This window comes from Rhinoraja longicauda, chromosome 38, assembly GCF_053455715.1.
Source record: "Rhinoraja longicauda isolate Sanriku21f chromosome 38, sRhiLon1.1, whole genome shotgun sequence".
In the NCBI taxonomy this organism is placed as follows: domain Eukaryota; kingdom Metazoa; phylum Chordata; class Chondrichthyes; order Rajiformes; family Arhynchobatidae; genus Rhinoraja; species Rhinoraja longicauda.
This window is the reverse complement of record NC_135990.1, coordinates 10,198,463-10,222,370: the sequence shown is the minus strand read 5'-3', so window position 1 is coordinate 10,222,370 and position 23,908 is coordinate 10,198,463. Positions and strand designations below refer to the sequence as shown.

At 55.8% G+C, this 23,908-nt stretch overlaps 1 protein-coding gene across 1 annotated transcript in view; it reads left to right on the top strand.

The window, feature by feature from the left end:
* Window positions 1-20,455, top strand: part of LOC144610821 (tyrosine-protein kinase Fes/Fps-like) — a 23,718-nt gene extending 3,263 nt beyond the window's left edge. The window contains 13 exon segments of the mRNA XM_078429746.1: window positions 1,391-1,513; window positions 3,153-3,339; window positions 4,085-4,162; window positions 5,817-5,959; window positions 5,961-6,027; window positions 6,973-7,095; window positions 8,997-9,050; window positions 10,276-10,394; window positions 11,175-11,269; window positions 12,932-13,055; window positions 14,482-14,639; window positions 16,275-16,397; window positions 18,321-20,455. Of these exon segments, the coding sequence (XP_078285872.1) occupies window positions 1,391-1,513; window positions 3,153-3,339; window positions 4,085-4,162; window positions 5,817-5,959; window positions 5,961-6,027; window positions 6,973-7,095; window positions 8,997-9,050; window positions 10,276-10,394; window positions 11,175-11,269; window positions 12,932-13,055; window positions 14,482-14,639; window positions 16,275-16,397; window positions 18,321-18,463 (1,537 nt within the window). The 3' untranslated portion in view covers window positions 18,464-20,455.
* Window positions 20,456-23,908: the final 3,453 nt, after the last annotated feature.

The following is a 23,908-nucleotide window of genomic DNA, read 5'->3' as shown; positions in this document are numbered from 1 at the left end:
TCGATCCCGACTACGGGTGATAATAGACAATAGACAATAGATGGAGGAGGAGGCCATTCGGCCCTTCGAGCCAGCACCGTCATTCAATGTGATCATGGCTGATCATTCTCAATCAGTACCCCGTTCCTGCCTTCTCCCCATACCCCCTGACTCCGCTATCCTTAAGAGCTCTATCTAGCTGTCTCTTGAATGTATTCAGAGAATTGGCCTCTGCTGCCTTCTGAGGCAGAGAATTCCACAGATTCACAACTCTCTGACTGAAAAAGTTTATCCTCATCTCCGTTCTAAATGGCCTACCCCTTATTCTTAAACTGTGGCCCCTGGTTCTGGACTCCCCCAACATTGGGAACATGTTTCCTTTCTCTAAGGTGTCCAACCCCTTAATAATCTTACACGTTTCGATAAGATCTCCTCTCATCCTTCTAAATTCCAGTGGATACAAGCCTAGTTGCTCCAGTCTTTTAACATATGACAGTCCCGCCATTCCGGGCATTAACCTAGTAAACCTATGCTGCACGCCCTCGATAGCAAGAATATCCTTCCTCAAATTTGGAGACCAAAACTGCAGACAGTACTCCAGGTGCGTTCTCACTAGGGCCCTGTACATCTGCAGAAGGGTGCTGTCTGTATGGCGTTTGTACGTTCTCCCCGTGACCTGCGTGGGTTTTCTCCGCAATCTTCGTTTTCCTCCCACACTCCAAAGACGTGCAGGTTAATTGGTTTGGTATCAATGTGAAAATTGTCCCTGGTGTGTGATGGGTAGTGTTAGTGTGCGGGGATCGCTGGTGGCGGTGGACCTGCAGGCTGATAGCATCCTCCTCGCAGCTCACACTGCCGCCCAGCTTTGTGTCATCCGCAAACTTGGAGATGTCACGTTTAATTCACTTGTCTAAATCGTTAGTATATACTGGACCAAGTGGACACGTTGGACCCAAACCCCTCCTGCATTGGTGCAGCACCCTCTCCTCCCCCCCCCCCCCCCCCCCCCATCCTCCTCCCTCTCCTCCCCCCCCCCCCCCATCCTCTCCCCTATCCTCCCCCCCCCCCATCCTCCCCCCCCCTCCATTAGCACCAAAGGGACGACGGTGAGTAAGGTGGGCCTAAAATTGTCGCGCTATCGTGTACCGTTTTGGCTGTAGTTCAGGAACAAACAAACAAACAAACAAACAAACGAGAGTTTTAGTGCATAGATTGTAAATAACTGGGGCCCCAGCACCGAGCCTTGTGGCACCCCACTAATCACTGTTTAAACATTTGGACAGGTACATGGATAGGACAGGTACGGGGCGATTATGGGGCCAAGTGCGGGCGGGTGGGACGAGTGTATCTGGGACACGTTGGGCCTGAGCCACACCGTGTGATTCTCTGGCTCCGTGATGTTTCCCCACAGTCTCACGTCCATCGAGGAGGAGCTTCAGGCCATGACCGTCACTCTGGACAGTCGGCAAGCCACCAGCCGGCAGATCTCCACCGAGATCGCCACCGAGGAGCAGTCCGCCGGCTTCCGATCGCGGTGAGCACCGACCAGAGACCCCCTACCGGCCCACCCTACACCTACCCCACCCACTCCACGCACACCGACCAATCCCACCCACACCCACACTGACCCATCCACCCAAACCCACCCACACTGACCCATCCCATCCACCCACACTGACCCATCCACACTCACCCACCCCACCCACCCACACTGACCCATCCCACTCCACCCACACTGACCCACCCACACTGACCCATCCCACTCCACCCACACTGACCCATCCACCCAAACCCACCCACACTGACCCATCCACCCACACTCACCCACCCCACCCACTCACACTGACCCATCCCACTCCACCCACACTGACCCACCCACACTCACCCACCCCACCCACTCACACTGACCCATCCACCCAAACCCACCCACACTGACCCATCCACCCAAACCCACCCACACTGACCCATCCACCCACACTCACCCACCCCACCCACCCACACTGACCCATCCCATCCACCCACACTGACCCATCCACACTCACCCACCCCACCCACCCACACTGACCCATCCCACTCCACCCACACTGACCCACCCACACTCACCCACCCCACCCACTCACACTGACCCATCCACCCAAACCCACCCACACTGACCCATCCACCCACACTCACCCACACTGACCCACCCCACACTCACCCACCCCACCCACACTGACCCATCCACCCAAACCCACCCACACTGACCCATCCACCCACACTCACCCACCCCACACTGACCCACCCCACACTCACCCACCCCACCCACACTGACCCATCCACCCACACTGACCCATCCACCCACACTCACCCACACTGACCCACCCCACACTCACCCACCCCACCCACACTGACCCATCCACCTAAACCCACCCACACTGACCCATCCACCCACACTCACCCACCCCACACTGACCCACCCCACACTCACCCACCCCACCCACACTGACCCATCCACCCACACTCACCCACACTGACCCACCCCACACTCACCCACCCCACCCACACTGACCCATCCACCCACACTCACCCACCCCACCCACACCCACACCCACCCACACTCACCCACCCACCCACTACTGACCCATCCCACCCACACCCACCCCACCCACACCCACCCCACCCCACCCACCACGCACACTGACCCATCCACACCCACACCCACCCACACCAACCCCACCCACTCCACCCACACTGTCCCACCCCACCCACACTGACCCACCCCACCCACACTGACCCACCCCACCCACACTGACCCACCCCACCCACCCACACCGACCCACACCCATCCACCCACTCTGACCCATCCACCCCACACACCCACTCACCCACCTACCCACCACCCACCCACACTGCTGTGGGTTAACCCATGATCTATCCTACACCAACCCCATTTAACGCGTCCCATCAACCTCCTGTACCCCTCGCCCACACGTCACTCTCTGACCACCCAGGTGCACGCGCTGAGCCACTGCTGGGTGGGGGAGTAGATTGGTCTGTCAGTCCATCTCCCCCCCCCCCCCCCCCCCCTCGTCTCTCTCCCCCCGTGTCTGCCCCAGGGTGTACGTGCTGAGAGTGGGTTGGGGGAGGGGGGATGAATGTCTCTCTGACCCCCCTCTCCCTCTCTCCCCCCTCAGGGTGTACGTGCTGAGCCGCCGCTGTGCGCTGGAGGAGAGCCGGCGGCAGGAGCGGGCACTGAGCTGCGGGCGGGCACGGCTGGGCGGCCAGCAGGAGGTGCTGTTGCAGGGGCTGGGGGGGCTGGGGGACAGGGAAGCCCCCCCCGCTCTGCTACTGGAAGATGACCGCTACTCCGTCACCTCTACCGTGAGACCCCCCCCACCCACCCACCTGCCTACCATACCCACCACCCATACTCACCCCCCCCACCCACCCCCCACCCACCCACCCCCCACCCACCCACCCACCCACCCACCCACCCACCTACCCACCCACCACCCCCACCCCCCACCCACCCACCCCACCCCCTCCACCCACCCACCTGCCTACCATACCCACCACCCATACTCACCCCCCCCACCCAATCCCCCACCCACCCAGCCCCTCCACCCACCCCCTCCACCCAACCCACCCACCCCCTCCACCCACCCCCTCCGGGGGTTGGGGAGGGTGTTTCAGGGAGGGAGGGGAAGGGGCTGGATGGAGGGGGGGGCGGGGTGCGGAGTGAGGGATGGATGGAGGAGACCGGAGGGAGGTGGGGGGAGTGTGGGACTGATGTGGGGAGGGGGGGGGGGGATGGGGGTGGGGGCTGGTTTCCTTCTCCCCTTCCCCCTTTGCCTTTCCCTCTTCCTCTCTCCTTCAATCCCTAGCACTCTCCCTTCCTCCCCTCCCTCTCCCCACCCCCCCCTCCCCTCTCCCTTCCTCCCCTCCCCTCTCCCCGCCCCCACCCACCGTCTCTGTGGACATTCAGCCCCCGGTTCTCTGACCCTGTGTGTGTGTGTGTGCGTGCGTGTGCGTGTGCGTGTGCGTGTGCGTGTGCGTGCGTGTGCGCGTGTGCGTGTGTGTGTGCGTGTGTGTGCGCGTGTGTGTGTGTTGTTCCCCCCCTCCACAGGGCAAGGACGGGGTGCGATCCATGACCCTGGAGACCCTGAAGAACCACTTCTCGGGACTCTTCAAACCCAAGTTCACCGTAAGTGGTCCCCCCTCCCTGTGAACATGCAAACTCCGCACAGACAGCACCCACAATCCCCGGGACGGTACTGACTGCTTTATGACGATCTCGTCCCGGCTGGGGTGATCTCAGGGGTACGAGAGCGTGGGGGGGGTGGTGAGAGTGGGTGAGGGACACAGAAACATAGAAAATAGTGCAGGAGGAGGCCATTTGGCCCTTCGAGCCAGCACCGCCATTCAATGTGATCATGGCTGATCATCCACAATCAGTAACCCGTGCCTGCCTTCTCCCCATATCCCTTGATTCCACTAGCCCCTAGAGCTCTATCTAACTCTCTCTTAAATCCATCCAGTGATTTGGCCTCCACTGCCTTCTGTGGCAGAGAATTCCACAAATTCACAACCATCCTACTGAAATTTTTTTTTCTCACCTCAGATTTAAATGGCCTCCCATTTATTCTTAGACTGTGTGGCCCCTGGTTCTGGACTTCCCCCAACATTGGGAACATTTTTCCTGCATCTAGCTTGTCCAGTCGTTTTATAATTGTATACATCTCTATAAGATCCCCTCTCATCCTTCTAAACTCCAGTGAATACAAGCTTAGTCTTTCCAATCTTTCCTCATATGACAGTCCCGCCATCCCAGGGACAGATGGAGGGGGACGGGACGGGACTGACGCCCTGTATTCTGATGGCCTTATCCCAGCTGTGGGGGGGGGGGGGGAGGGCTTGCGGGTGGGGGTTGTGAGAGGGGGCTGGGGGTGGTCTGGGTGTGGGGTCGGGTCGTGAGAGGGACGGGACGGTGAGAGGAGAGGGGTATGGTTAGAGGGGGCGGGACGGCGAGACTGGGTGGGGGATGGTTATAGGGGACGGGACGGTGAGAGGGGGATGGTTATAGGGGACGGGACGGTGAGAGTGGGTGGGGATGGTTAGAGGGGATGGGACGGTGAGAGGAGAGGGGGATGGTTATAGGGGACGGGACGGTGAGAGGAGAGGGGGATGGTTAGAGGGGACCGGACGGCGAGAGGAGAGGGGGATGGTTATAGAGGACGGTACGGTGAGAGTGGGTGGGGGATGGTTATAGGGGACGGTACGGTGAGAGTGGGTGGGGGATGGTTAGAGGGGACGGAATGGCGAGAGGAGAGGGGGATGGTTATAGGGGACGGGACGGGACGGTGAGACTGGGTGGGGGATGGTTATAGGGGACGGGACGGTGAGAGTGGGTGGGGGATGGTTATAGGGGACGGGACGGTGAGAGGAGAGGGGTATGGTTATAGGGGATGGGACGGGACGGTGAGACTGGGTGGGGGATGGTTATAGGGGACGGGACGGTGAGAGTGGGTGGGGGATGGTTATAGGGGACGGGACGGTGAGAGAGGGTGGGGGATGGTTATAGGGGACGGGACGATGAGAGAGGGTGGGGGATGGTTAGGGGGGACGGGACGGCGAGAGGAGAGGGGGATGGTTATAGGGGATGGGATGGTGAGAGTGGATGGGGGATGGTTATAGGGGACGGTACGGTGAGAGGAGAGGGGGATGGTTATAGGGGACGGGACGGTGAGAGTGGGTGGGGGATGGTCATAGGGGACGGGACGGCGAGGGGAGAGGGGACGGGGTGGGGGGGTGGGACGGGACGGTGGTACTGACGCCCTGTGTCGTCGTCCCCCCCCCAGCTGCCCCCCGCGCTGCCCCTGGTGCCCGCGGTGCAGAAGCCGCTATGCCAGCAGACCTGGTACCACGGGGCCATCCCCCGCCTGGAGACGCACCAGCTGCTGGTCACCGAGGGCGACTTCCTGGTGCGGGAGAGTCAGAAGAAGGGGGGAGTACGTGCTGTCGGTCATGTCGGGCGGGCAGTGCCGGCACTTCATCATCCAGCAGGCAGACGTGAGTGGGCACTGCCTGGACCCCCACACACCCACCCAACCAACGCCCCTCTGCCTGGACCCCCAACCGTCTCCCCACCCGGACACCCACCATCTACTCACCCTGCACCCTCACACACACACACCCACCCACCAACCCGCACCCACTCACTGTCCCCTCACCCCCCACCCACCCACCCGCCGTCCCACCCAACCTGCACCCCCACCCACCCACCCACCCACCCACCGTCCTCCCCAACCTGCACCCCCACCCACCCACCTACCGTCCCCCCAACCCGCACCCCCACCCACCCACCCACCGTCCCCCCTCCCCACACCCCACCCACTCACCGTCCCCCCCAACCTGCACCCCCACCCACCCACCCACCGTCCCCCCAACCTGCACCCCCACTCACCCACCCACCGTCCCCCCCAACTTGCACCCCCACCCACCCATCCACCGTCCCCCCCAACCCGCACCCCCACCCACCCACTCACCGTCCCCCCTCCCCACACCCCCACCCACCCACTCACCGTCCCCCTCCCCACACCCCCACCCACCCACCCACTCACCGTCCCCCCCAACCTGCACCTCCACCCACCCACCCACCATCCCCCCCAACCTGAACCCCCACCCACCCACTCACCGTCCCCCTTCCCCACACCCCCACCCACACACCGTCTCCTCACCCCGCACCCTCACCCACCCACTGTCTCCCCATCCCGGACCCCCACCCACCGTCTCCCCACCCCGGACAACCCCCTCCCCGCCTGCTCCCCCCTCCTTCACGGACCCCACACGCCTGCCCACTCTCCCCTCCCCCACAGTGTATGTGTGTTTGTCTCAGACGTTGCCACCACCTCGCCCACTGCCTCCGTGGGGCCGGGGGTGGACAAGCCTGGCGTTGGGGCCCAGCCGTGTACTGGTCCAGGCAGACAGTGATGTCTGACCTCTGTCTCCTCACAGTCACAGTACCGGTTTGATGGCGACAGCTTCCTCACCATCCCACTGCTCATTGACAACCTGCTGAAGACCGGCCATCACATCACCAGGAAGACGGGCGCAACCCTGGTCAAACCCATCGAGAAGGTACCGCCAACACCAAGACCACCATAACCAACACCACAATAACCAAAACCAACCCCAACTCCACCAACACCAATACCACCATAACCAACACCACAACAACAACAACACAACACCAACAACACCAACAACACCAACAACACCACACCAACACAACACCAACAACAACACCAACACGCACAACACCAACAACAACAACACCAACAACAACAACCACCACCACACCACAACACCAACAACACCAACACCACCAACACCACAACACCAACAACACCAACACCACACCACCAACACCCCAACACCCAACACCAACACCACAACACCAACAACAACAACACCAACACACCACCAACAACACCAACACCACAACACCCACCAACAACACCAACAACACCAACACCACACCACACACCAACAACAACAACACCACACACCACCAACAACACCAACACCCACCACAACACCAACACCACAACACCAACAACACCAACACCACCACCCAACACCAACACCAACACCAACACCAACACCAACACCACACCACCACCACACCACACAACACCACACCAACACCACACCACACAACACCAACAACAACAACAACACCAACACCAACAACAACACCAACCCCAACCCCACAACAACACCAACAACACCAACAACAACACCAACACCAACACCAACACCAACCACACCCCAACACCACCAACACCAACAACAACACCAACAACAACACCAACACCAACACCAACACACAACAACAACAACAACAACACCAACACTAACAACATAACCAACACCAACAACAACACCAACAACAACACCAACACCAACAACAACACCAACACTAACAACATAACCAACACCAACAACAACAACAACACCAACACCAACAACAACACCAACAACAACACCAACACTAACAACATAACCAACACCAACAACAACACCAACACCACCAACAACACCAACACTAACAACATAACCAACACCAACACCAACAACAACACCAACACTAACAACATAACCGACACCAACAACAACATCAACATCAACACCAACAACAACACCAACACCAACAACAACACCAACAACACCAACAACACCAACAACACCAACAACAATACCAACAACACCAACAACACCAACAACAACACCAACAACAACACCAACAACACCAACAACAACACCAACTACAACAACACCACCAACAACACCAACAACACCAACAACACCAACAACAACACCAACAACACCAACACCAACAACACCAACAACACCAACACCAACACCAACAACATCAACACCAACACCAACACCAACAACACTAACAACACCAACAACAACACCAACAACAACACCAACACCAACAACAACACCAACACCAACACCAACACCAACAACACTAACAACACCAACAACAACACCAACACTAACAACATAACCAACAACATAACCATAACCAACACCATAACCAACACCAACAACAACAACAACACCAACAACATAAGCAACAACATAACCAACACCAACAACACCAACACTACCACAATAACCAACACCATAACCAACACCAACAATAACAACAATACCAACACCACAATAACCAACACCAACACCACCACAATAGCCAACACCAACGTCAACACCACTGCCACCACCAACACCACCGCCACTGCCAACCCCCTTGGCCAGTGATTCCCCTCACCCCCTCTACCTCCTTTCCATCCCTCCCGCACTACTCCCTGTCCATCATTCACCCTATTTACACCAGGAGATCATGGATGGGTGGTGTTGGTGTTGGGTGGGGACCCTTCCTCTTGCTGCCAGTAGGGGGAGTGGTGGGGGTGAGGGCCGCGGTCTGGGGGTGGTTTCTGCAGCCGACTCTCGCTGTTGTTTTCCAGGACAAGTGGGTTCTGGACCACGAGGAGGTCCTATTTGGAGACCAGATCGGCCAGGTACGTTCCGTCCCATGGGTGGAGGGAGGTGTGTGTCGGGTCCCGCTTACTCCCCCCCTCCCCCGTACCCCCCCCCCCCCCCACCCCTCCCTTCCCTCGATAGGGGGGTAGGTATAGAACTACACACAGAGGTCCCGGCCCACTCCTTCTCTCCAGAGATGCTGCCCATCCCGCTCAGTTACTCCAGCATTTTATGTCTATCTTTGGGTGTAAATCAGCATCTGCAGGTCCAGGGGTAACAGCCGGGACCCCCTCCCACCCCCCCCCCCCCCCTTGCTCCTGACGCCTGTGGTCTCAGTGTCCAGACCACTGAGACCACTGGATACGTGGGTTACAAGTGGCAATGGGACCATCGTGGTCCTGTTCCCCAGTGTAACGGATGAGTTACTGCATGCGTCTCCCCCCTCCCTCTCCCAACTCCCTCTCCCAACTCCCTCTCGCTCTCACTCCCCCTCTCCCCCCTCCCCTCCTTACTCCCCCCCCCCCCTCCCTGCTCTCCCTCCCCGTGTGTGGGGAGGGGAGGGGGGAATGTCGGTGGGGAAAGTGTGTCGGGGAGTGTGGGGGTGGGTGGGAGTGGGGAGCGTGTGACTAGGGAGTGTGGTGGTGGTGTGAGTGTGGAGCGTGTGAGTGGGGAATATGGGTGGGTGTGAGTGGGGAGAGTGTGTCGGGGAGTGTAGGGAGAGTGTGTTGGGGAGTGTGGGTGAGTGTGAGTGGGGAGAGTGTGTCAGGGAGTGTGGGTGTGTGTCGGGGAGTGTGGGTGTGTGTCGGGGAGTGTGTGAGTGGGGAGTGGGGGGGGTGTGTGGGTTGAGTGTGAGTGGGGAGAGTGTGACTGGGGTGGGAGTGGGGAGTGTGGGGTGTGAGTGGGGAGAGTGTGGGGGGGAGTGGGGGGGTCTCTGGGGAGAGTGTGTCGGGGAGTGTGGGGTGTGACTGGGGGGCGTGGGGAGGGGGTGTGAGTGGGGAGAGTGTGTGAGGAGTGTGGGGGTCTGAGGGGAGAGTGTGTCGGGGAGTGTGGGGGGGGTGTGTGGGTGGGTGTGAGTGGGGAGAGTGTGTCGGGGAGTGTGGGGGGGGTGTGTGGGTGGGTGTGAGTGTGGAGAGTGTGTCGGGGAGTGGGGTTGGGTGTGAGTGGGGAGCGTGTGTTTGGGGAGTATTGGGGGGGAGTGTGTGTGGGGAGTGTGTGTCGGGGAGTGTGGGGGTCCTGTCCTCACTGTCGTGCCTCGCCCTGCAGGGTAACTTTGGGCAGGTATTCAGCGGCCGGCTGCGTGTGGACAACACGCCAGTGGCCATCAAGATGTGTCGTGAGAACCTGCCCTCAGAGCAGAAGAACAAGTTCCTGATGGAGGCCAGGTCAGCCCGGGATCAGGATGGGGGGGGGGGGGGGGGGGGGGAGGGGGTCGGCAGAGGTCAGCCTGCGCAGGGTCGGGGGTCGCGGCCCGAGCGGGGTCAGAGGGTGTCGTGGACAAGTCGAGGTCAAGGGTCAGGGTCACTCATGGGTGAGGTCAGGGTTGGTCTGGGCCTGGGGAGGCCGTGGCCGGAGCTGCTGACCGGCCACTCCGATGCCCGGACACGCACCCGGGCTGACCGCGGGACTGACTGCTCACTGCGGCCGGCCGCACACTGACCAACCACCGGTGTCCAGTGAACGGTCAACACTGGTGCCTGATGCTCAGTACCCTGGCACCCTCCACAGTGGGGGGAGAGCGAGGGGGGGGGGGTGGGTCAGTGACCAGGGGGGGTGGGTAAGCAACTGTGGGGGGGGGGTGCGAGAAGGGATAGGAGGGGTGAGAGGTGGGGGGAGGGGTGGGAGAGGAAGTGGGGTGGGAGGGGGGAGAGTTGGATGGGGTGGGGGAGATAGATATCGGGGAGCGGTGGGGAAAGATGGGGTGGAGAGGGGGAGAGTAGGATGAGGTGGGGGGGAGACAGATATGGAGGAGGGGTGGGGAGAGATGGGGGGGTTGGGGGTGAGGATGGGGAGAGGTGGGGGAGGGGGTGGGAGGGAGCGGGAGGCATGGGGAGGTGGCTGATGGTGGGGGAGGGGGTGTGACGGGTGGGGGGATGTGGGGGAGGGGTGGGAGGGAGCGGGAGGCATGGGGGAGGTGGCTGATGGTGGGCCGGGGTGTGTTGCAGGATCCTGAAGAACTACGAGCACCCCAACATTGTGCGGCTGATCGGTGTCTGCACCCAGAAACAGCCCATCTACATCATCATGGAGCTGGTGCAGGGTGAGCACGCTGGTGGGGGGGTGGGGCAGAGGGCAGGGGTACAGGGCCAAGGGGCAGGGGGCGACGGGTGGGGGGTGCAGGGTGAGAGGGTGGGCATATGGGAAGGGGAGGTGTATGCATGCATATACAAATAATGTACATGTAGATATGTGTATGTGGGTGTGTGTGTATATATATATGTATATCTGAAGAAGGGTCTCGACCGGAAACGTCACCCATTCCTTCTCTCCAGAGATGCTGCCTGTCCCTCTGAGTTACTCCAGCATTTTGTGACACCTTGAGGTTTATGTTAGTTTAGAGATACAGCCCTTCGGCCCACCTAGTCCATGCTGACCAGCGATTTTGTGTCTAACATCTATATACTGTATATATCTGCACATGCACACACACACACACACACACACACACAAGTATATATGCATATACACACACATACACGTGCGCACACATACACACACAAACACATATATATGCATACACAGACACACAATAGACAATAGACAATAGGTGCAGGAGGAGGCCATTCAGCCCTTCGAGCCAGCACCGCCATTCAATGCGATCATGGCTGATCACTCTCAATCAGTACCCCGTTCCTGCCTTCTCCCCATACCCCCTCACTCCGCTATCCTTAAGAGCTCTATCCAGCTCTCTCTTGAAAGCATCCAACGAACTGGCCTCCACTGCCTTCTGAGGCAGAGAATTCCACACCTTCACCACTCTCTGACTGAAAATGTTCTTCCTCATCTCCGTTCTAAATGGCCTACCCCTTATTCTTAAACTGTGGCCCCTTTTGTTCTGGACTCCCCCAACATTGGGAACATGTTTCCTGCCTCTAATGTGTCCAATCCCCTAATTATCTTATATGTTTCAATAAGATCCCCCATCATCCTTCTAAATTCCAGTGTATACAAGCCTAATTGCTCCAGTCTTTCAACATATGACAGTCCCGCCATTCCGGGAATTAACCTAGTGAACCTACGCTGCACGCCCTCCATAGCAAGAATATCCTTCCTCAAATTTGGAGACCAAAACTGCACACAATACTCCAGGTGCGGTCTCACCAAGGCCCGGTACAACTGGAGAAGGACCTCTTTGCTCCTATACTCAACTCCTCTTGTTATGAAGGCCAACATTCCATTGGCTTTCTTCACTGCCTGCTGTACCTGCATGCTTCCTTTCAGTGACTGATGCACTAGGACACCCAGATCTCGTTGAACATCCCCTCTTCCTAACTTGACACCATTCAGATAATAATCTGCCTTTCTATTCTTACTTCCAAAGTGAATAACCTCACACTTATCTACATTAAACTGCATCTGCCATGTATCCGCCCACTCACACAACATACATGATCTCACCACAACCAGAGCACAGTCCTGAACTACTATCTATCTCATTGGTGACCCTCGGACTATCCTTGATCGGACTTTACTGGCTTTATCTTGCACTAAACGTTATTCCCTTATCGTGTACCTACACACTGTAAATGGCTCGACTGTAATCGTATGTTGTCTTTCCGCTGGCTGGTTAGCACGGAACAAAAGCCTTTCACTGTAACTCGGTACACGTGAGGCAGCAACTCTACCGCTGTACCACCGCGCCGTGGTTGTTGGGGGGGGTCACACGCCCATCGTTTCACGCTGCCTCTCGCCCTCTGCACAGGAGGGGACTTTGTGACGTTTTTACGCAATGAGGACAACCGACTGGTCACCAAGGACCTGATCAAGATGGCGGAGCATGCGGCGGCCGGCATGGGTTACCTGGAGAGCAAGCACTGCATCCACAGGTGGGTGGTGACCACGCGGGGGGGGATACGGTCCAGGTGTGCTGCTCCTCTCAGTGTCCGCACCTGCTCTTAAACATCTGGCCTGGTGTCCCCACCTGCTCCATGAACATCTGGCCTGGTGTCCCCACCTGCTCCATGAACATCTGGCCTGGTGTCCCCACCTGCTCTTAAACATCTAGCCTGGTGTTCCCATCTGTTCTAAAACATCTGTGTACCCTGTGTATCTGTCCTCATCTGATGATGTCACCCGGTAAACATCTGGCCTGGTGTCACCGCCTGTTCAATAAACATCTGGCCTGGTGTCCCAACCGTTCAATAAACATCTGGCCTGGTATCCCCACCTGTTCAATAAACATCTGGCCTGGTGTCCCACCTGTTCAATAAACATCTGGCCTCATGTCCCCATCTGTTCCCTGAACATCTGGCCCAGCCACTCCACCTGCCCGCCGAATATCTGGCCCAGTGTCCTCACCTGCTCAATCAACATCTGGCCTGGTGTCCCCATCTGATCCAAGAACTACCGGCCCAGTGCTCCCTGCTCCTTGAACATCTGGCCCAGTGTATCTGTCCCCACCTGCCCTCTGAACATCTGGCCCAGTGTATCTGTCCCCACCTGCCCTCTGAACATCTGGCCCAGTGTATCTGTCCTCACCTGCTGATGTCCCCACCTGGCCCCTGAACATCTGGCCCGGAGCCCCCTCTTTCCCCATGTACATCTTGCCCAGAGTCCCCGGTGTGGGCTGAAGGGCCTGTTCTTGTGCTGTACCGTTCCCTATTCTGTGTTCTACTAACTATACAGAACGTGAGGTGTTGCCATTTGCGAGGGTTGATGGCATTGCATCGGTCGAGTTGCTGCCTCACAGCGCCAGAGACCCGGGTTCCATCCTGGCTACAGGTGCTGTCCCCGCGGAGTTTATAAGATCTCCATTTGATCGCGTGGGTTTTCCCCGGGCACTCCGGTTTCCTCCCTCATCCTTAAAGACGTGCGGGTTTGTAGGTTCATTGGATTCCGTAAATTGCCCCTTGCGTGTGGGGAGTGGATGCGAAAGTGGGGTAACGTAGAACTAGTGTGAACGGGTGATTGCTAAGGTCACGATGGCGCGGCGGTAGAGTTGCCGCCTTACAGCGAATGCAGCGCCGGAGACCCGGGTTCCATCCCGACTACAGGCGCCGTCTGTACGGAGTTTGTACGTTCCCCTCGGTTTTCTCTGAGATCTTCGGTTTCCTCCCACACTCCAAAGACGTGCAGGTTTGTAGGTTAATTGGCTTGTTATTAAATGTGAAAATTGTCCCTAGTGCGTGTAGCATGTTGTTAATGTGCGGGGATCGCTGGTCGGCGCGGACCCGGTGGGCCGAAGGGCCTGTTTCCGTGCTGCAAGGTGTGTGTGGGATCTTGCTGTGTGTGCATCTGCCCGTTTCATTCCAGAGATCTGGCCGCAAGGAACTGCCTGGTGTCTGAGAAGAACATGCTGAAGATCAGCGACTTTGGGATGTCGCGGGAGGAGGAGGATGGAGTCTACTCTTCCACGGGAGGGATGAAGCAGATCCCCATCAAGTGGACCGCACCCGAGGCCCTCAATTACGGTGGGTGACATTCAGCCCAGCCGGGGGCCAGCGCACGCTCACACACGGCCAACACACGCGAGCGGTCAGACAGTGGTGTGCCACCCGGTCAATGGTAGACCTTCCAGTCAATGGTAGACCACTCAGCCAATGGTAGACCACCCAGTCAATGGTGGACCACCCAGTCAATGGTGGACCACCCAGTCAATGGTAGACCACCCAGTCAATGGTGGACCACCCAGTCAATGGTGGACCACCCAGTCAATGGTGGACCACCCAGTCAATGGTAGACCACCCAGTCAATGGTGGACCACCCAGTCAATGGTAGACCACCCAGTCAATGGTAGACCACCCAGTCAATGGTGGACCACCCAGTCAATTGTAGACCACCCAGTCAATGGTAGACCACCCAGTCAATGGTGGACCACCCAGTCAATGGTGGACCACCCAGTCAGTGGTAGACCACCCAGCCAATGGTGGACCACCCAGTCAGTGGTGGACCACCCGATTAATGGTAGACCACCCAGTCAATGGTGGACCACCCAGTCAATGGTAGACCACTCAGTCAATGGTGGACCACCCAGTCAATGGTGGACCACCCAGACAATGGTGGACCACCCGGCCAATGGTGGACCACCCGGCCAATGGTGGACCACCCAGTCAATGGTGGACCACCCAGTCAATGGTAGACCACCCAGTCAGTGGTGGACCACCCAGTCAATAGTAGACCACTCAGTCAATGGTGGACCACCCAGTCAATGGTGGACCACCCGGACAATGGTGGACCACCCGGCCAATGGTGGACCACCCGGCCAATGGTGGACCACCCAGTCAATGGTAGACCACCCAGTCAATGGTAGACCACCCAGTCAATGGTAGACCACCCCTGCAGCTGATGGGGGGGAGGGGGGAGAGGAAGATTCATGGCAGAATTGAACTCTCCAATGTTAGGTAACTTCTAACAACCCCTCTACCCCCCTCCCCTTTCTCCCTCCTGCCCCCACCTTTCTGCCCCTCGACCCCCCCCATTGTAACCCCCCCCATCCTCCCCTTTCTCCCTCTCTCTGCCCCTCCCTTTCACCCCACCCCCCTCCATCCTCCCATGCCCACTTGCCCTCGCATCTATTTCTCCCCCCCCCCCCCCCCCATCATCCACATTCCATCCTCCGGCTTCACAATTCACAACTCTTCAATCCTCACACCTGTTTTAATCTCCAGCCTTTCTTCCAAACAGAGGCCTCTCAGCCCCCCTCCTTCCCCCCCCCCCCCCCCTTGCCTATGTTCATCTATCACCTGCCTCGCTTTGTCCGGGCCTTCTCCTCTCTCCCATCTTTCTTCCCCTCCACAATCAAGTCTTGACCCAAAACGTTGCCTGTCTACGTTCTCCGGAGATGCTGCCTGAGCCGCTGAGATTCTCCAGCACTTTTCCGTCAACCAGCGTCTGCACTTCTGTGTTTCCACCTAATTCAGCTCCTCTGTCTTACGCACCGTGAGGTGAGAAGGTGGGGGAGGATGTGGGGGGGGAGGTGTTTGTGTTCTGGGAGTGTGTGCCTGATGGGACGGTGGTCAGGACTAGTGGCAGGGTATGGGACACTGACCAGAGGACCGGCTCTCTGGCCCTCTACCTGTCTGTTTACCGAGTTGCCTCCTACGCAGGCCGCTTCACCACGGAGAGCGATGTCTGGAGTTACGGCGTGCTGCTGTGGGAGACCTTCACTCTGGGCTCCACCCCGTATCCCAACATGACCAACCAGCAGACACGCGAGGAGGTCGAGCAAGGTGAGTGATCACGTCACGGTGGCGCAGCGGTAGAGTTGCCGCCTTACAGCGCCGGAGTCCCGGGTTCCGTCCCGACTACGGGTGCCGCCCGCACGTTCTCCCCGTGACCTGCGTGGGGTTTTCTCCGAGATCTTCGGTTTACTGAGATGAGGCAAAAACGTTTTCAGTCGGAGAGTTGTGAATCTGTGGAATTCTCCGCCTCAGAAGGCAGTGGAGGCCAATTCTCTGAATGCATTCAAGAGAGAGCTAGATAGAGCTCTTAAGGATAGCGGAGTCAGGGTGTATGGGGAGAAGGCAGGAACGGGGTACTGATTGAGAATGATCAGCCATGATCACATTGAATGGCGGTGCTGTCTCGAAGGGCCGAATGGCCTCCTCCTGCACCTATTGTCTATTGTCCTCCAACACTCCAAAGACGTGCAGGTTTGTAGTTTAATTGGCTTGGTATAAGTATAAATTGTCCCTGGTGTGTGTAGGATAGTGTTAGTGTGCGGGGATCGCTGGTCGGCGTGGACTCAGTGGGTCGTAGGGCCCGTTTCCGCGCTGTATCTCTAAACTAAACTAAACATCAGTGCAGTGACGTGTGAAAGCCTTTGTGTGTTTCCATCATTGACAGCACAGTGCAGAGGGGATGGCAATAGACAATAGGTGCAGGAGGAGGCCATTCGGCCCTTGGAGCCAGCACCGCCATTCAATGCGATCATGGCTGATCATTCTCAATCAGTACCCCGTTCCTGCCTTCTCCCCATACCCCCTCACTCCGCTATCCTTAAGAGCTCTATCCAGCTCTCTCTTGAAAGCATCCAACGAACTGGCCTCCACTGCCTTCTGAGGCAGAGAATTCCACACCTTCACCACCCTCTGACTGAAAAAGTTCTTCCTCATCTCCGTTCTAAATGGCCTACCCCTTATTCTTAAACTGTGGCCCCTTGTTCTGGACTCCCCCAACATTGGGAACATGTTTCCTGCCTCTAATGTGTCCAATCCCCTAATTATCTTATATGTTTCAATAATCAGTTATCTGATTAAAATATTTATCCACAAACTTGTGGATAAAACTTTATCCACAATACATTCGACCTTCTGCGGCGACCGGCGTTCACAGAAGGGCTCCAGGCCACCGCGTGTTCCATCTCCATGGACAGGCGGGCACGGACGTAACCCCGGAAGACGGACCTCTGTACGGCCGTCGACTACCCGCTGCCTGGTCCCGCGGGCGGCCATCTTGGCTAGGCCCAGGACCTTCCCCTCCCCCCCGCCCCCCTCCAGAGACTCGGGCTCGATCCTGACTTCGGCCCGCTGTCTGTGTGTGGAGTTTGCACGTTCTCCCTGTGAAAGGGCGGCACGGTGGCGCAGCGATAGAGTTGCTGCCTTACAGCGAATGCAGCGCCGGAGACTCAGGTTCGATCCTGACTACGGGCGCCGTCTGTACGGAGTTTGTACGTTCTCTCCCGTGACCTGCGTGGGTTTTCTCCGAGATCTTCGGTTTCCTCCCACACTCCAAAGACGTACAGGTTTGTAGGTTAATTGGCTGGGCAAATGTTTTTAAAAAATTGTCCCTAGTGGGAGTAGGAAAGTGTTAGTGTGCGGGGATCGCTGGTCGGCGCGGACCCGGTGGGCCGAAGGGCCTGTTTCCGCGCTGTATCTCTAAATCTAAATCTAAAATCTGAACTGCGTGGGTTTTCTCCAGGTTCCTCCCACATCCCAAAGACGTGCAGTTAATACTTTGCAGTATAATTGGCCCTCTGTAAATTGCCTGTACTGTGCAGGAAGTGGGATAACATAGAACCAGTGTGAACGGGTGGTTGCTGGTCGGCACGGACTCGGTGGGCTGAAGGGCCTGTTTCTGTGCTATATCTCTAAATTAGACTCGGTGAATTGAGACGCCGTTGCTGACTGGCCCGTCACTGTCTCCTGGCCCAGGCTACCGCATGAACTGCCCGGATTCGTGCCCAGACGAGGTCTATGGCGTCATGTGCCGCTGCTGGCAGTACGACCCAAAGAAGCGGCCCACATTCAGCGCCATCCACCAGGAGCTGGTCACCATCAGGAAGAAGTGGAAGTGAAGCCCGGAGAAAGGCCACATGCAAACAGCTGCCCCCTCTTCCTGTGTGTCTGCGTGCGTGTATGAGTGTGTGTCAGGTTGTGTGTGTGCGTGCGTGTATGAGTGTGTATCAGGTTGTGTGTGTATGAGTGTGTGTGTCAGGTTGTGTCTGTGCGTGTATGTGTGTGTGTCAGGTTGTGTGAGTGTGTGCGCCAGGTTATGTGTGTGAGTGTGTGTGTGTCAGGTTGTATGTGTAAGGGTGTGTGTGTGTGCATGAGTGAGTGTGCATGCATGAGTGTGTGCGAGAGTGTAAGGTTGTGTGTGTGAGTGTGCGTGCGTGCATGAGCGTATGTGTGAGAGTGTAAGGGTGTGTGTGTGCATGTGTGAGAGTGTAAGGGTATGTGTGTAAGGGGATGTGTGTGTGTAAGGGTGTGTGTGTGCATGTGTGAGTGTAAGGGTGTGTGTGTCAGGTTGTGTGAGTGGCAGGTGTGTGCGTGCATGAGTGTGTTGGAGAGTGTAAGGTTGTGTGTGTCAGGTGTGTGTGCGTGTGTGACTGTGTATGTGTGAGAGTGTGTGTGTGTGTGTAAGGGTGTGTGTGTGTGTGTAAGGGTGTGTGTGTGTGTAAGGGTGTGTGTATGTGTGAGTGTAAGGGTGTGTGTGTGTGTGTAAGGGTGTGTGTGTCAGGTGTGTGTGCGTGAGTGACTGTATGTGTGAGAGTGTGTGTAAGGGTGTGTGTGTGTGTGTGTGTGTGTGTGTGTGTGTGTGTCCAGTTACACAGGGGCAGGCTGTGGAGGAACGTGGATGGTGAAGCCCCATGCAGTAGCCTGTTTGTTGCTGCCACTGCCCAAACGTAATCCCAATGCCCTTCAGTCTGAAGAAGGGTCCCGACCCAAAAGGCCGACTGTCCTTTCCCTCCACAGACGCTGCCTGACCCGCTGAATTCCTCCAGCACTTTGCGTTTTGCTCAAGATTCCAGCATCTGCAGTTCCTTGTGCCTCTAACTCCTCGAACTTCGCTTCCGTGCTTTGTGTCACAAGAGGAGAATGCTTCCTCTTTCGACCACACACAGCTGCAACGTAAAATGTAGAAACGAGGAAGTGGTTCCCAAGTCAAAACGTCACCTGTCCATGTTCTCAGAGATGGTCGATGGGTCTTTATTGTCACATGCACTGACGTACGGTGAAATTAGTTTTCTATACCTTCAATTCTGTCCTGTATATTCTATGCTATACCATACTGCACATTAAACTGTATACATACCTCATTCTATACTGCATCTGAAGAAGGGTCTCAACCCAAAATGTCTGCATCTGAAGAAGGGTCTCAACCCATTCCTTCTCCCCTGAGATGCTGCCTGACCCGCTGAGTTACTCCAGCATTTTGAGTCTGTCTTCGGTGTAAATCAGCATCTGCAGCTCCTTCCTACTCCGTGTCCTAGATGGCCGCCTTGCCTGCCCGTACTAGTTAATGCCTAGTTCCATGTTAACCCACTTTCTCATCCCCTGTGTTGCAGAGACCTTCAAAGCCCACGCCTCTCTGGGAATCTCATCTTTTGATTCCCCTTCTGTTTCGACACTCTAGATCAGGGACCCCCGAACCTTGCTCGCCGGCACGTTCTGCCCCAGATGCCCTCTATTCCCTTTTGAAGAAAGACGCTTTCGTATTGTGTAGGAAAGAACTGCAGATGCTGGCAAAAATCGAAGGCAGACACAAAATGGTTGGAGTAACTCAGCGGGTCAGGCAGCATCTCGGTATTTGTGCTTACACTGTCTGTGACTGGTTGAAGACTGAAATGTGTGGCTGCCTTGTTGTTTAGCCAACATTGAATCAGAGTGGGGAAGTCTGATGGTTTCAGCACCAGATTAATGGGGAGGTTGGCTAAAACACTGGGACCAGTCATCAAGCAACTTCATGTATGTCCGACTACTTCATGTATAAATCCTGTGCCTGTCCACAAGTGAAGTGGAGCCAGTAATAAAGCTTAAAGTCGAGTGCTTCAAACTGTGTACACCCGGGCGTTGGAATAGTTCTTGGTGTTAAACAGCAAAATGAAACACACGCGTGATTCTAGTGAACGTCACCCATTCCTTCTCTCCTAAGATGCTGCCCGACCCGCTGAGTTACTCCAGCATTTTGTGATACCTTCGATTTGTACCAGCATCTGCAGTTATTTTATAAGAAGATAACTGCAGATGCTGGTACAAATCGAAGGCTTTTATTCACAAAATGCTGGAGTAACTCAGCGGGACAGGCAGCATCATGGATAGAAGGGATGGGTGACGTTTCAGTCTGAAGAAGGGTCTCGACCCGAAACGTCACCCATTCCTTCTCTCCAGAGATGCTGCCCGTCCCGCTGAGTTACTCCAGCATTTTGCGTCTACCTTCGATTTAAACCAGCACCTGCAGTTCCTTCCCACATTGGCTCAAAGGCACGTGTTGTCACGTGTACTGAGGTACAGTGAAATTCATTTTTATCTAACGTTTGGTGCAAGTATCACTGTACATAAGCACTTGGATACATCTTAGATAAGCATCGCAGATACAATACAAGTGTACTGGAGTTATCACAAAATGCTGGAGTAATTCAGCAGGTCAGGCAGCATCTCAGGAGAGAGGGAATGGGTGACGTTTCGGGTCGAGACCCTTCTTCAGACCGATGTCAGGGGGGCGGGACAAAGAAAGGATATAGTTGGAGACAGGAAGACAGTGGGAGAACTGGGAAGGGGGAGGAGAGGGAGGGAAAAGAGAGAGACAGAGGAACTATCTAAAGTTGGAGAAGTCAATGTTCATACCGCTGGGCTGCAAGCTGCCCAGGCGAAATATGAGGCACTGTTCCTCTAATTTCCGGTGGGCCTCACTATGGCACTGGAGGAGGCCCATGACAGGAAGGTCAGACTGGGAGTGGGAGGGGGAGTTGAAGTGCTGAGCCACCGGGAGATCAGGTTGGTTAAGGCGGACTGAGTGAAGTGTATAGCAGTAGTGCACTGACACAGTGTACAGTCGCCAGATTTGGTGCCAATTTCAGTTCCCAGTTGTTAAGTGCCCCGCCGATCAATGCAACTGCAGGCCGTGTCCGGTCAACAGGAGGTGGAACGATGTGACGCGAGATACAAGTGACCTTGAGAGATGAGGAAACAAGCTTTTATAATTGGTTTTTTTTTTTTTAAGAAAGGCAAGCTGCACGACTTAAAAATAGCGATTGGTTTCAACAAGAGCTAATGCCTTCGCTGAGCGACAGGTACAAATGCATAATACCCTGCTCGCTGGAAATCTCAAATGAAAGACAATGTTGGAGACCGCATTGTGAGAAGCAGTGAGTGTGGCTGTCCCACAGAGTTTCCAACGCTTCCTGTTATTATTCCTGTTCTCTGTACAACTGTGAATTCGAAGGAAGCACCTGTAAAATTAAGATTTGAAAGAAAAAAAAACGAGGCAGAATTGACAGTCTTCCATGGCGAACTTCGAGGCTTTCCCGAGGGGGCCGCGGCCGTGTTGCCCGTCCGGAAGTCCCAAAGGCTCGTCGGTCGATGGAACCGGTAACCTGCCTGTGGTTTGGCGGATTGGCACAACCGGGAGGCAGCTGGAGGGAGACGTCAGACATGAGGAGTGTGGGCAGTAGGAGGGTCATTACTTGAGTTTAGTTTATTGTCACGTGCACTGAGGTACAGTGAAAAGCTTTTGTTGAGTGCTCTCCAGTCAGTGGAAAGACGATACATGATTACAATCGAGCCATTCACGATATGCACATACATGATAACTGTATATTGTAAATGGCTCGACTGTATGGGAATAACGTTTAGTACGAGATAAAGCCAGTAAAGTCTGATCAAACATTGGCCGAGTGTCACCAATGGGGTAGAAACATAGAAAAATAGGTGCAGGAGTAAGCCCTTCGAGCCAGCACCGTCGTTCAATATGATCATGGCTGATCATCTAAAATCAGTAACCTGTTCCTGCCTCTCCCCTTTATCCCCTGATTCCTTTAGTTTAAGAGCTAAGATTTCTCTTCCTAAGAGCTAAATCTAACATTCTATTAAAAACATCCAGTGAATTGGCCTCCACTGCCTTCCGTGGCCGTGATAGTTCAGGACTGCTCGAGGCATTTACAGTGCACAGATTCATGTTACAGGAAATTGTGTAGGAAAGAACTGCAGATAACATAACATAACATAACAACACTTTATTGTCATTCGAAATTTCAGCAGTCACAAGACACAGCAAAAAAGAAAAGAACACAGGACACCGGACCCCAACACAAACATCCATCACAGAGACTCCAAACACCCCCTCACTGTGATGGAGGCAACAAAACTTCCCCTCTCTTCCCCCCGCACCCATGGACAGGCAGCTCGACCCCTACCGAGGCAACCGACACGCACAGCCCCCGCAAGGTGCTGGTTTAAATCGAACATAGACACAAAATGCTGGAGAAACTCAGTGGGACAAGCAGCATCTCTGGAGGGAAGGAATGGGTGACGTTTCGGGTCGAGACCCTTCTTCAGTCTTCTTGAAGAAGGGTCAAACCGGAAAAATCACTCATTCAGCCAATGGAATGTTGGCCTTCGTAACAAGAGGAGTTGAGTATAGGAGCAAAGAGGTCCTTCTACAGTTGTACCGGGCCCTGGTGAGACCGCACCTGGAGTACTGTGTGCAGTTTTGGTCTCCAAATTTGAGGAAGGATATTCTTGCTATGGAGGGCGTGCAGCGTAGGTTCACTAGGTTGATTCCCGGAATGGCGGGACTGTCGTATGTTGAAAGGCTGGAGCGATTGGGCTTGTATACACTGGAATTTAGAAGGATGAGGGGGGATCTTATTGAAACATATAAGATAATTAGGGGATTGGACACATTAGAGGCAGATAACATGTTCCCAATGTTGGGGGAGTCCAGAACAAGGGGCCACAGTTTGAGAATAAGGGGTAGGCCATTTAGAACGGAGATGAGGAAGAACTTTTTCAGTCAGAGGGTGGTGAAGGTGTGGAATTCTCTGCCTCAGAAGGCAGTGGAGGCCAGTTCGTTGGATGCTTTCAAGAGAGAGCTGGATAGAGCTCTTAAGGATAGCGGAGTGAGGGGGTATGGGGAGAAGGCAGGAACGGGGTACTGATTGAGAGTGATCAACCATGATCGCATTGAATGGCGGTGCTGGCTCGAAGGGCTGAATGGCCTCCTCCTGCACCTATTGTCTATTGTCTATTGTCTATTGTCCTTCTCTCCAGAGATGCTGCCTGTCCCGCTGAGTTACTCCAGCTACATGCTGAAGGAATCAAGATTCGGGAATAACGGGAATTTAGTGCAAGATAAAGCCAGCAAAGTCCAATCAAGGATAGTCATGCCTCCAGCATCTTCAAGGTCGGCTGCAAGGGGTGCCACTGGGACACAACGACGGCCACGTCGGATGGTGGGAGCTGCTCCAAAACATCGTGTGCATGGGCCGATCGGACTTTGAAAATTGCACCACAACATGGAG